The sequence below is a fragment of the Rhinolophus ferrumequinum genome, chromosome 21 (genome assembly GCF_004115265.2).
Source record: "Rhinolophus ferrumequinum isolate MPI-CBG mRhiFer1 chromosome 21, mRhiFer1_v1.p, whole genome shotgun sequence".
NCBI classification, from domain to species: domain Eukaryota; kingdom Metazoa; phylum Chordata; class Mammalia; order Chiroptera; family Rhinolophidae; genus Rhinolophus; species Rhinolophus ferrumequinum.
The window spans coordinates 21027726-21041638 of NC_046304.1; the positions used below are offsets into that span (position 1 = coordinate 21027726).

At 39.7% G+C, this 13913-nt stretch overlaps 1 protein-coding gene across 2 annotated transcripts in view; it reads right to left on the reverse strand.

Moving 5' to 3' along the window:
• The window catches only part of MYO1D (myosin ID), a 287794-nt gene that overhangs the window by 179171 nt on the left and 94710 nt on the right, over window positions 1-13913 (reverse strand). For both annotated transcript variants that reach the window (XM_033091580.1, XM_033091581.1), the window contains exons 9-13: window positions 13742-13887; window positions 13548-13662; window positions 9211-9381; window positions 5534-5604; window positions 1956-2030 (exon numbers count right to left, since the gene is read on the reverse strand). In XM_033091580.1, the coding sequence (XP_032947471.1) occupies window positions 1956-2030; window positions 5534-5604; window positions 9211-9381; window positions 13548-13662; window positions 13742-13887 (578 nt within the window). The remainder of the gene's footprint in view (window positions 1-1955; window positions 2031-5533; window positions 5605-9210; window positions 9382-13547; window positions 13663-13741; window positions 13888-13913) is intronic.

The window sequence follows — 13913 nt, forward strand, 5'->3', positions numbered from 1 at the left end:
CTGGAAAGTAAAGCATTGTACCTGTACTTTGAAAATTCTGATGTGTGCCAAAGTCTGAAGTTCACCGACTTTGGGTCTATACATTTTCTACCCCAAATACCACCTTACTCACTGTTGGCCATATTTAGAGACTATTCCCATACTATACATACTAAATGGAGTGTGTGTGTGTATGTGTGTGTGTGGGGTGTTGAAAATGAAGGAAATAAGATGATGACGACAATTTTATTAAACAGTGGAATTGATGAATAATGAATCAAAACAGACACATACAATTATTTTAAATAGAAAGAACTTTGAGGCCAGTAAGTCATGAACGTAAGTTGAATAAAATAGTTTTCAAACAGTCAAAGAAATTTTCTTAAAAGGGAAGGTTATTTATCCAGAAACCCAGTCTGTATAACAGATAAAGCAGAACTGCTCTGGCTAACACCAGAGTAGTCTCAACAAAAATCTGCACCTGGCACGCCACCTGCTTGCTCCCCTCCTCCTTCATTTACCTGTACACACACGCACACACACACACACAACACACCATACACACACTCAACACACACATGCAAACACGCATACACACACGCACACACAACACCCACACTCAACATACACACGTGCGTGCACGCTTGCACACACACACACGCACACGAACATCCAGGTATACTCTCCAGGTCTATAGAACTAGAGATCTAAGCATTCCTCTTTATATACAAAGAAAGAAAGGATTGAAATTTGGGGCGGGCTATTTAGCCACGGAAGCACTGGAAAGTGTCCAGAGGCAAAGATAGCCCACCCAAGCACCATCTAGGAGGGTAGTTCTAGCCAAAATAATTTCAAGACTTGCCATCCGCTTGGCAAGGCCTTTGCTATCATGGAAATATATCCAATAAGTTGCAGTCAACAGGCTTTTAATCTTTTTTACACCTTTGGCAAGACCATCCCTATTGTGAAATGGATTCATCTTAGCCTGACGCCTTTAATTGTTGGATTTAGCTAAGTTCCTTTGTTCCGATTCCATGCTTACCAAGCCATTAAGTATTCTGGATTCTATGGGTAATATTTTTCACTGTCAATTAATAAACTAGAGTTCTCACTGCTATTGACTTCCCAAGTAGGTTTTTCCAACAGGAAAAAAAATAGCTTGTCATGCCCATGCAAGTATTCCATGCCATGTGACTGTTATAGATCTTTCTCTGGAAATAAATCCACTAGACTATAAGATGCACAAGAGCAGGGAATTTAATTTTTTTTTCATAGTTGTATCCAAGAGCATAGAAAAATGTGTGGCTCAGAGGTGCTCAATACATCTGTGATGATTTACTGACAAACTGACTGAGTAGACTTGATAAATGAGGGACTACAGTTCTCTAATCCAAAATAAGAAGCTGGCTCAGAATCTTTTCTTCTTCGTGGGCCTTCTTTCCAAAGTATCCATTCGGAGTTCGAACTTGGCTACCCTTTGCCACAGCTTTTTCACCTTTTCTTGGATTGTGAGAAGATTCTGCCCACGCAGGATTTGTCATCACGGACACTAGACACCACTCTGATATTAGAATGCTCTGTGAGTTGGAGGTAAAAACACTACAGTGGGCATCTGAGGATGCAAAGCTTTTGGCTGGGCCAAAGGTCATCTGACACCTTCCCATCACCACTGGCGTACCTGGGAACGATGAAGTACACTGGTACGGGGTACCAGAAGGATGGCAGCAGTGAACAGAGAAAGCAAGGCGACCCAAGGGAATGCAAGAAAAATCATTTAGTAGATGGTCCCTGCCCTAAGTTTACAGAGGTCTTCACCACAAAGTTAACATATTCTTTCATTCATTAAGTATGATTAAGTAGAACTAGAAAATGTGCTGGAAAAATCTTAGAATTATCACATAAAAATAATCACAGGCATATATACTGAATAATACATATGTCAAACGGCTTAATATAAAGATAAAATTTAATCCTACCTGTTATACATGAGGCGCTTGAAATCTTGAAATAAAGTATCTTTATTTTTGTCGATAAAACCAATGACAGAATAGCTAATAGAGAGAGGAAAAAAAAAGGAAAATATGTATTACTCACCAGGCAAGAGCCACATTGAAGCTTTTCTAGAAGTCTACAAGCTCTTCCACTGTTAATTATGCAATCAATCTATTATAAAGCTGATTCTGTCTGCCACGTTCTGTGTTAAGGGATATTAAATTAACCTACTAAATAGAGGGGCCGTGGTTTCTACTCCTTGAAAGGAAAGCAGACATCGGTATCATCGTTACGATTAAGACCATTTTCTACTGGTTTACCGCTTACCTCAAGAAGATGACGTTTAGACTATAGATAGCTGTTATTTATCATCCAGCCTTCCTAAGAGAAAAGCAAGACAGCAACATACAGGAACTAACAGTCTCATCCGTAGGGAGGTCAAGTGTGACTTGCCTAAGGTTCGCTCAGTGTGTTCAGGGTGGGATAAAAGAATCCAGGAAGAACTGCAAAGGATGGGAAGAGCTGGAGAAGCAGAGGAAAAAGAAGAAGGCCGATCACACAGGGCAACAGGTTAAACGATGGGGTGGGATGGAAGCAGGCACATGCGTGGCATCCTTGGGAGAAAAGGAGGAGGCAGTATTCATGGCTTGGGGGAAGGCAGATGAGTAAGGTCTAGAAAGTCCAGCTAAGATTGCAGATGAGAAAGGAGGGAATGGAAGCTGTTCTGAGAAGTGAGCTGCATGGACTCTGGGAGGAGTAAACTCAGGGCTGGGGTATAAAAGCAATTCATGGAGGGTTCTGGGCGATTAGGACTGAGGCTAGGAGGCTGAGCCAATGGTAACTCTCAACGCAGCTGTGCCTCACAGCTCTGCTTTCTTGCCTGTCTCTATCCTCCTCCTTGACGATGACATCGATGTAGACAGTTCTCAGAGCTCTGACCCCCACCCCTCGCCAATGTTTCAGCCTGACATATTTCATTCTGCAAGTGAGTTCCTTCAGGTTATGCGGGCCCTTTAAAGTCACCAGGCCCAAAATGATTTCCTTGCCTCCCCCACCGTAGGTCTATTTCTTATACCTACAAGTCCCGTTTGACTCAATTCTTGAAGTCACCTGACTCAATCGATTATCTAACCCATAACATTCAAACTTCAAAGTCTTTATTTTTGGCCTTTGAGACTCTTTGTGATTTGCTCTCAACCTATTTTTCCAGGCATTTCTACTTCTCTATGCTACAAAAAAGGATACACTCCCCAAATGAGCTTAGTTGCTATTTCCTAAATATTTTTAGCACCCTTCCCACCTCTTCCTATAAAAATAATTCTTAGCATCCAAGGACTACATCCAAGGATCCAAGGCAGCATTGGCCTTCCCAGCTTTATCACACACAGCTAGAAGTATTATATCATTACCTTATTCTGAATTCTGACAACTCACATGGCAATTATTTTAGACCATCTTTTATTGTATCACTGTGCTCGTATGTGGGTGTGTATATATGTATTTATTTATACACGTACATATTTATGTGACATAAGACACATACTTATGTGTATAAATAAATACACGTCAAACCATATAGGTACGTATACATCTTCCATGGAAAGCTCTTTGTGACCAGGGATCATCCTTTATAAAATATTGTGCACACAGAAGATATCCAGTAAAAAATCTAGAGAAGGACTGAAGGGCTTAAGAAAATAAGGGAAAGTCTGAGGCACTGAGTATCACTCAAAGAAGGCAGCTAGCATCCTGCACTGGGAGTCGGGAGACCTAGTTATTGTCTCAGCTCTTTCATAAATTTGCTGTGTGACCTTGGCTAAGAATTCAATGTAAGTTTCTTCATCTGTAAAACTAAAGGGCTGGCTTGGGTGGTCTCTAAGTGCTCTGTCTGGCTCTGCTTTTACACCATTCTGAGCTGGAGGAAAGCACCCAGTCAGTGAGACCTAGGTCTTCAATGGGAAATGTCTGTAAGGGGCTGCATTTTCCCTCTTCAGTATCCTGAAACGTGGGAACAGGACTGGAGAAAGTAGAAAATGGTGCCATACCAGCGCTAATGGCTAGTTTGACGGGTGTGTGTGTGTGTGTGTGTGTGTGTGTGATAATTTTGAGCCATATTAGTTTATGATTCTGGAGTTTTAATTTACATCAGGAACAGCTATTAAAATTTCTTCAAATGTCTTTTCAGCATTTATAGAGATCATCGTTTGCTTTTTGTTGTTGTTTCATCTCTTCCTATAATGAGTTATATGAATACGCACAGAATTCCTAATGCAAAAATACGGAGAAAGAACAAGAGGGCATTTTAAACAATAAGATAAGGAGCAGTGCTCAGTGGACAGTCAAAGCATAGTAAGTACAAGTGGACTGAAACATACCCCCCTGGAAAATATCCAAGTCCAATTGCCCAGAACCTGTGAATATGACCTTCCACAGTAAAGGACGTGATTACGTTAAGGATCACGAGAGGAGAAGCTTACCCTGTATTACCCAGCTGAGCCCTAAATGCCATCACAGGTGTAGTTTTGGGATAGAGGCAGGTGAGATTTAACACAGACACACGGAAGAGGAGGAGGCAGTGTGACCACGGAGGCAGAGAAGGGGGTAATGGGGCCACAAGCCAAGGAATGCCTGCGGCCACCTTGGAAGAGGGCTCTCCTCTAGAGCCTTCAGACTACGGCCCTGCTGACACCTAGATTTCAAACTTCTGGCTTCCCAAAGTGTGAAAATTAAATTTCTTTTGTTTTAAGCCATCAATTTGCGGTAATTTGTTACAGCAGCCCTAGGGAACTAAAACACTATGGTAGTTATATATTTTTTTAGTTATATTTTCTTATCTACTTTATTATAATAAAAAAATGTGGCTCATGTGAATTTTACTTTTCAAATAATATCTGAAAAACAATATGGCAAAACTGGATTTTGCTCAGAGTTGTCCGCCTGCTTGTAGCTCATCACACAGAGCAATGACTCATTTTCCAGACCTGTCTACCTGCAGTCTCTTCTGCTCGGAATTCCCTCTCTTCTCCCTCCTCTCTTAATTCTTTTCCACTGACTAAGCCTCTTTTACTTTTAGGATTCTGCTTGGGTATCACTTCCTCCATTCCTCACTCTGCATTAATCATTCCTCCTCAAGCGTTTCCATGACATCTCTAGTTTAACCCTTTCCATTCTTCGTTATAGTATCTTATCATGTCTCTGCTTGGATCCTCCACTAAACTGTTAGCTTCTTCAGGGAAAGGCCCATTTTATCTATTCTTCTATCCCATTTCTTAACATACTTCCATGATTTATTTACCCATCAGTTGTTTTTGACTGACTGCCAACGATTCCAGGAACTGTGCATGGTTACATAGTATATACTCAATAAATGTTTCAAAAGCAAGGCATGAATGAAGCGATGCCAGCTTTTTTTTTTTTAAGTGAAAAGATTAAAATATAATGGTATATAAAATGACTGAAAATACAAATGGATAAGGAAAAAAATGTGTATTTTTTCTGGTTGTATGTTTTCTGAAGTGAGGTTGCATGCAAATCACATTAGGGACCAAAGTAAGATACTCACATGACATCACCTGCGTAATGTCGAATTCGAAAATCTCGATCAAACTCCAGGATTTTATCTGAGGCACAGAGCTGAGAAATCAAGAAGGAGATGCTTTTGAAAACAGGTAGTTTCACTTTCCTAAAAATACCTTCCAACTTCACATAAGACGATCATGATGTTACAAACCATGATATCATTATGAATGAAATCACACTGTGTGGCACTTGATTAAAATATTTTGCTTATGTGGTAAAGACTGAGAGCTTGTTCACCAGAAATCCACACCCTACCACTGTCGCAGTTGAATATTACCAACTGACCAAGTTCTGGACAATAGAAGGGGGAGTGGAAGTGTGGTGAGGCTGTTCTAGGCCAAAGCTGGTAAGAAGTGGGTGATCTTCCTTTGTATTTCTTTTCTCCTCCCACTAGTTGGCAGCAGAGAAGGGTGGTGCCTGTGGGATGGAAGAACCAGGAAATGGAAGAAGTCTGGGTCCCTGAGAGAGAAACAGACTTTCTCTCTTGTATTATCTATGACACTTAAATCTTGGCTGCTCTCTTAACACATCCCAGCCTACCCTGACTGATATAGTTTCTTTTTCTTTCACAATCCACTTAAGGAGGAATATACTGAGGGTTTGCTGTCTGCTAGGCACATACATCTCATCCAATCCTCACAGCTGATATTTAAAATACGTATTATGAGCTCTCATACACACATGGTCACCAAGGCTTAAAGAAGTTAGGTAATTGGCCCAAGGTTGCATAGCTAGTAAGTGGTAGCTCTGCGAAGGATTCTTGGCTCCAAATGCAACACCGGTGCTTCCTACGTACACAACAGCCTGACTCACCTGTGTTTTCCTAAGCTGGGACCCCCAGGTCAGGCCTATCATTTCACAGAAGATCAACCTTCTGCTGCTCTTTCTCTCTGAAGAGGAATACTTTATGGAAAGGCAGTTTTTATATAGCCCTGGTAGACTCCATAACTTTCTGCAATTTTTCTTGTTACAGTAGCACACCTATACTTCCTGTCTGCCCTGTAAAGGATCACTTGATATCCTGTAAGTTCTAAGGCAGATGTCTGAGAATGAATAAAGTACTGAGAACAGTTACATACAAAAACCACTTAGGTTGTAGTGCTAGATAATAAACAACCCGAACCAGGATGGTGGGTTCTATGCCAATAACGTGATTGTTAGAGGAATAATTAGCCTATTAACCCAAGTGAATAATTACAGGAAATTAGAGTTAGACTTCTGAGGTTCAAATCTTGGCTCTAACGTATACTTGTTCTGTTTCCTTTAATAATCACTTATCTCAGAGAATTGTTTTGAAGGTTAAACGAACTATTGAGACCTAAGTGTATAACATACGAAGGTTCTCTAAAATATTCCATTCCTCTTTGCTTCTCCCTCTCTTATTAACCACTTTTACAAAATCCTTTTATTTCTAAAACCCCCGAGGGAAAAGGACCCAAGAGAAATCTACACTAATTGAATATTCTCACATTTGGATACTGCAAAGTCTCAGCTGATCTGAGCACAGGTTTCAGACTTTTCTTTACAAATATAAGTTATATATTTATCATTTAACTTTATATATTAATAATATTTTAAATAGTAATTTTATGGTTTATTGGATCATTTGCCTGCCTCTTCATGATACCTTTAATGTACAAGAAACAATGTAGCACCTAAATAAATAACTGTTACAAGTCAGAAACCTCTTATTTAACATGGCCAAAACTCTAGCGAATCAGTAACCAGTAGCATATGATAAGACCTGGCTTAACATACAGGATAATATTAACAGCATTATTTAACAGAAAGAGTCACAGTGAGGAAAATATCCAGACAGCTTGGTTATTTCATTTCTTTCCTTCATTAGGTAAAGATCCCAGAAAAGAATGTACTTTAAAATTCCCCAATCTTAATGCTTGTCTGTGGGATGCTGCTGGAGGAAGGAGCCGCCTGGTCTGAGAGTCGGGGAAACCTGGGCTCCCACATTTAAAAAGCAAAAAGAAAGAAACAAATTCCCGTCTCCACAGATTCATTATTGCCCGGCATTTCCTATCAAATCAGTAGCAACTGCTTTACAGGACTATGTACAGTTATAATCTTAAGAATAAGATTATATTTCAAAAAATTTGGTTGACAAATTTAATTCAGGTGTTTCAGTGGCCAAGGTGAACATATCAAGTGAGGCGACTTCTCAGGTGAGGGTCACAGTTGCTTATTTAAATGAAGTGGAGCCTTGCATGTTTTGATTTACATGTCAATATTCTGTTAAGATTTATTTTGCATGGTTGTAATGGATTCAATTCACATTTGACAGACACTGATTGTCTATTACTTGGTAGGCACAATGCTAAGTGAGTCTCCAAAATCTGAATGGTGATTATAAAGGACATTTATAACCTAGTCCTCAAAGAAAGGACATTGGCCCATATAATCATGCCATCTCGAAAAGCATCATTCTAAATTATTTTGGTTGCTACCTTTGCTCACTGCTCTGCCCCCAGCACCCAGGATTGTACCTGGAAAACGAGAGGCACTTAGTAAGTATTTGTGTTGTAAGTGTGGAAGGACTGAAGCAATACCAGCCTCACCGGAACCCTGAGATCAAAGATCAGACTGCAGACTCCAAAAGCCAACATGTGGTAGGTTGACAAGTCAATCCTCACTAACAGATCAAGGAGACTATTTTGGAAAGAAACTGTCCTAAGATAAGTATCAACCAGGAACCCATATCTTGATGATTTGTGCTTTATCTACTTAATTGTGGAAGCTTAGTGTTCGGATTACATAATTTCAAAGGGGACAAAGTTAGAGAATAGATTTACTCATGCTAAAAATATGGCAGTGCCTCATAGATTTAGATGGAATGACAGAGGAACAGAAACGTTTGCCCCTTTCCTCATGGAGGTGAAGGAGCATGGAGCCTGTTTTTCCTTGAGCGTATGGGTGCCAGATAGGACTGTATTTGTAGGGAACTCTCAAGAACGACGGTGTGCCCCTCCCAGGACAAATACTAATGGCATATGGTCAGCGAGGCACAACACAAAGGTCGGAGAGCCACACGTGCCACCAGCTGTTCAGACATGTGATCTGTTGGTAACATTTTTAGAATGTGAAAAATGGGGAGTCAAAAGGCTACCCATGCACTTAAGGAATGAGTTTCCTTGTCACAACTAGAATTGCAGCTCGAATTTCTGGTTTTAAGAAAGTCATCTAGGCAGAAGAACGATGGCAAAGCACACATGCTGCATTTTGTAACTGAGGATTACAGTGAAACGCCAAGGAGAAAAGCTATGTTCAGTGCCGGAATTATCAGACGCAGGAGCAAAATTCTAGTGCGTGAACAAGGGTTCTGTACCTATTGGTTATAAATGACATCATGCTTTCTAAAGAATCTTGTTCATTTCTCTTGTTTCTCGCAAATTGAGTAGTCTGGAGCTCCCTCTCCTGGATATTAGGATTTTTATCCATCTCGTCATCCTATACACCAGAGAGTCCCAATTTAGCCACCGCAATAAATACATCACTGAATGGATGGTTATGGCCTTTCTTTCTTAGTCGGGCGGACATGCTTAGAACCCAACATTTAAAGTCATGCGATGTCTTTAAACATTTAAAGTCAAAACAACCAGGAACGTCTTACAGATCAAAATGAGAGGGCGTGCCCATGAAACATCTCACCTTTCGGCTGGAAAAGTGACCGTGTTTGCCCAATTTACTGTTCAGTGCTTCGAGGAACATTTCGTCGGTGACCTTGCCGACGTTCATGCAGGCGTCATCCAGGATGGCGATGATGCCCTTGTGCTGCTGCTCCACGAGGTCCACAATGATCTGGTTGTTGAAGTAATCGATCTGCGGGACACAGCGGAGAGGCGGGCGGTTCCCAGGGAGACCAGGACCCGGGGCCCGCAAAACACCAAGGCCTGCCTCTGCCTCAGGAGTTCAAGTAAAGCTACCTTGATGTACAAGATGGGAACAAATCCATGAGGTCTAATACTATTATAACAGGGGCACACCGTCTGTCAGAGGTTTCCATTCCAATTTCTTCCTTGCCTTTGTAACATGTACTTTGTTTCGCGGGCACACAGTTCAAGGCAAAAGTTATAAAGCAGATAATGTGTCTGCCGTCATTAACTCTTGTTGCAATTCGGGCTCCATGTCCTGTACCTAACTCTACTCCTTCATACTTTCCATCCCCCGCCCCCAACTGCTTGCCATTCATTAATCACACGACCCAGCTAGTACCACTTAAGGGATTATGCAGAGCTTGCATTTTTAACTATGTGGGCCTCGACTAACATCCAAAAGGGCATCTCTTTCAGTTCCCCCGAAGTCAAAACGCACACACGGGTCTGACAGAGTTTTGATGTGTTGCAGGGTACACCATAAAAAAATTTAATTCTGAGATGTGAGAATCTATAAAAGAGGAGAATAAACTTTTCATTTACTTCCGTGAGCTGAATAAAGTAACTTCCGGCTTTTTAGCAACTTCAATCTACACAAGGCTTATACAAAAAAATCCTCTTCTACACCTGTTTCTTCTGATATCCTGCAGCACACACGCCAGCAGCAGAAAGCGCACACGCTGACTCAGGCAGGCTGTACCTCACTTGGAGATGGACAGTTTATTATCATCCATTTTAATCTTGTGTGTTGATATGTTCCATCTTACCTAGGAGGTACCTGAACTGCAAGGGGCCCCCATGACCTGTAAGACCTACACATTCATAACAGACTATTAAAGTGTCTCATGGTCCATGCTATTTAAAATCAAGGACTCATGCCAGTTACTGGTCTGTAGCTTTCAGCCCCAAGTTTTCTTCTGTATTCCATGGACTGAAATTCTCAAACCGGGGGGCTTTTACTTTCTTTTTTATACTTTTTGGGTTTGTGTAAATCAGTGGTTCTCAACAGAGGGTGACTTTGTTCCACAGGGGGCATTTGGCAATGTCTGCAGACATTTTTGATGTTTACGAGTAAAGGAGCCTTACTGGCATCCAGTGGGAAGGGGCCAGGATGCTGCTAAACATCCCACAATGCCCAGGACGGGCTCAAAACAAAGATCCATCTGGTCCAAAATGTCAGTAGTCCAGAGATGGAGAAGCCCTAGTCTAAATGTTTCCTTTTACTGTGAGTATTTATTACCTTTCTAATTAGGGAGAAAAGTTATTTCCATCTTTGGAAAATATATCCTTAAAATACTAAAAAAAAAGAAGAAAAAGAAAAAGCAGGAACTCTATATTCATGAATAGCTGAAATATTAGACTTTGGAATTAAAAGACTAAGTCTTTTGTCCTAGGAACAAAAGAAGTAAGTTCCCTAGAATTCCAATTGTATAAACAAAAAGTGACTAATCTTTGTGGAAGCAACTAGTAAGTAACTTTTAGTTTCTAAATTTCATGCTGATTCAAATATTGCTTAAAGTAGTAGTCTCCAACCAGTTTCTTCCGGCAACCTGGCATCCCCAGGAGGTTTCTCAGGGGACACAGGGGGCAAGGAGAGTGGTTCAGGGGCAAAGGGCTCTGGGCCCCCCAATCCCACTCCAAATCAAGCAGCTTTGTGCCTGAGAGTCAAGTTCTCAATAGCTAAACAAACACCAAAAGCTTTTAAAACTGAATCAATTAGACAACCAGACATATGAGCCTCCTGATGAAAGTTCACATACCACCTATGAAACAGACCGGTAGGAAACCACTGATTCTGAAACCAGTCGAGATTCCAGATCTAACAACCAAGGAAATATAAAGAACAGAGAAATGTATTAGGTGATATCTCAGGAATCCAACTGGCAAAATCCAGACTGTGGACTACTCTACGGGACAAACGATTTGTTCTCTTCAACAAAAGATAGTTAAGGAAAAGAGAGAGAGAGAGAGAGAGAGAGATCTATAAGTATATGAGAGATCTATCAACCAATTACAATGTAGGAACCTAATTTGGATCCAAATTCAAACAGATTGTAAAGACAAAACAAAAGCTATAAGACAACTGAGGAAATGTGAAACGTGAACACTGACTGGGTATCTGATGATATTAAGGAATTACTGTTAGTTTTTTACGTGTGATAATGGTATTGTAATTATGGTTTTTGTGAAAGTCTTTATCTTTTAGTGAAACACACTGAAATTTTTACAGATGAAACAAATCTCATTATTATCACATCACAGTCTGAGATTTGCTTCAAAATAATCTAGGGGTGGATTGGTGGTGGGTATAGATGACACGACTGGCAATCCACTGATATCTGTAAAAGCTGAGTGATGGGTACAGTGGAAGTCTGGGATTTTTAAAAGAAATATTTGGCCAGAATAGCCATTCTAATTTGGGGGAGCTGGCATATGGTCAGTAACTGTTACCATGGAGTTAGCCTCTGTTCCCTCTAGGACACATATTTCTTGGTTTATTTCGCTAAGAATTTTTGTACTTTGGAGCTTTTCTTTCTTTTTCAGATGTTTGGAATAGCCTACTGCAATTTTTGACTTTTCCCTTTATCAGCTGTCAGTGGAATTTGATACTCTGATTGTTAAAGGATATTTTTGACCAGTATCTCTAAATCACATCTGAATAACAAGTTTTATGAGTAAGTTTGCTATAAAAATCTAAGCCTCAGTTCTAATTGTGTATTAGATTACATGACAGATTCACTCTAAGAAAGCTGCATATAAACTTAATTGAATTGAATTACATCTTAAATGTGCTGTAACAGTTCATTCTTTTAATCAAAATTATAGGTAATCTTATTATACAGTAATAGCACATTTTGGTTTTATACTAATATATGTGAACAAAATGTTTTTATAGTACACTAATGTTTAACACATGGTGAAAAGCAAAGATGCATTTGAGGCAGGAAAGCTAGTAATTATACTATTGTCTCCTTTTTCTGAATGAGAGGAGATAGAAAGTACGAAGATGAGAAGGAATATAGAGTAATTTAAGTAGAGTCTTTCAAATAGTTTTTCACTGCTATTATGCTGAATATCAAAAAACAAACATTGACTTAATTTTTATTTTCTATGCCGTTTGGCAAGAGGATAAACAGAGTTTTATAAATACAGAAACATGAGAACTCAGAAGTTTTTGCATTTTTCACATCTGTTCTCAAAATTGTTTCGAAATACAAATTTAAAAGAAAAATTACGAGGTCTCAGTTCTATCATGAGCAGGAGGTCTAACTGTCATGCTTTCTAGCTGTGATCTCTGGGTTTGTACCGTGGGTCAGTCATACTTCCTGACCATATATTACCAGACTAGTTTGACTTTGACAAATATTAAAGGTCACAAACAGCCATGAGAAGAGAGGTGATAACTAAGTGTGATGCACAGGAAAGTAACTGGAATAAAAGTTAATATAGTATTTTCAGGCAAGGATTCCAGAGAACAGGAATCCCACTAACTAAAGACAATAAAATGTCATGTAGTTTACAAAGCAGAGAAGGAGAAAAAAGAGAATGAGGAAAAAAAGGAAGAAAAGGAGGAAGGAGAAGAAACTAAATTTGGAAGCAAAGTTCAGCTGATTGAAGGCAAAAGTTGCTCTGAATAACATAAACGATGCTAAATTCTTTTTTAATTAAATTTATTGGGGTGATATTTGTTAATAAGATAATATAAGTTTCAAGTATACAGTTCTGTAATACATCATCTGTATATTTATTGCACTGTGTGCTCACCACCTAAAGTCTAGTCTCCTTCCGTCACCATATATTTGACAGCTAATGTCTTAATAGATGGGAACCAGAAAACCCATGTGGTATCAGCCATAAAGTGAAAATGTTAAGTTTACTGATTGTAATAACTCAGTATTTTCTGGGCACCAACAAGGGAGTCTATCAAATTAGAGAAATCCCACCTAGCAACCCTGAAAATGAATTGTATTTACATATCCCAAAAAAGGAAAGCTAAAGTTTCGGTGTTTTGCGTACCCAAGAAGATTTTTAAAAATACCTGAAATGATAAGATTTGACATTATCACTAATCTGTGAAACACATCAAGGCATTTTCCACAGACATCGACTCACGTGCTTCCAGGGGATCCCTTCCCGCTGGTATTCCTCTTGTTCTTGCTTCAGAACCAGCTGAATAAAGAGCTGCTGCAATTTCTCATTGCAGTAATTGATGCAGAATTGCTCAAAGCTGCAGGAAAACAGCAGTACATTCGTTTGAAGCAAACAAAAAAGCAAACGACAGTGTTTACCGTAACTATCCTGTTTACCTGTTGTTGTCAAAGATTTCAAAGCCATAGATATCCAAGACACCAATGACAGTGTTTTTCCCGTGGATTGTGGTGTCATAGTTCTTGACCTCAATGATGCCATTGATACAGGTCACGATCCAACAAAACAGGCGCTCGTATATTGCCTGTGAGGAAAACAACACCGTAAATT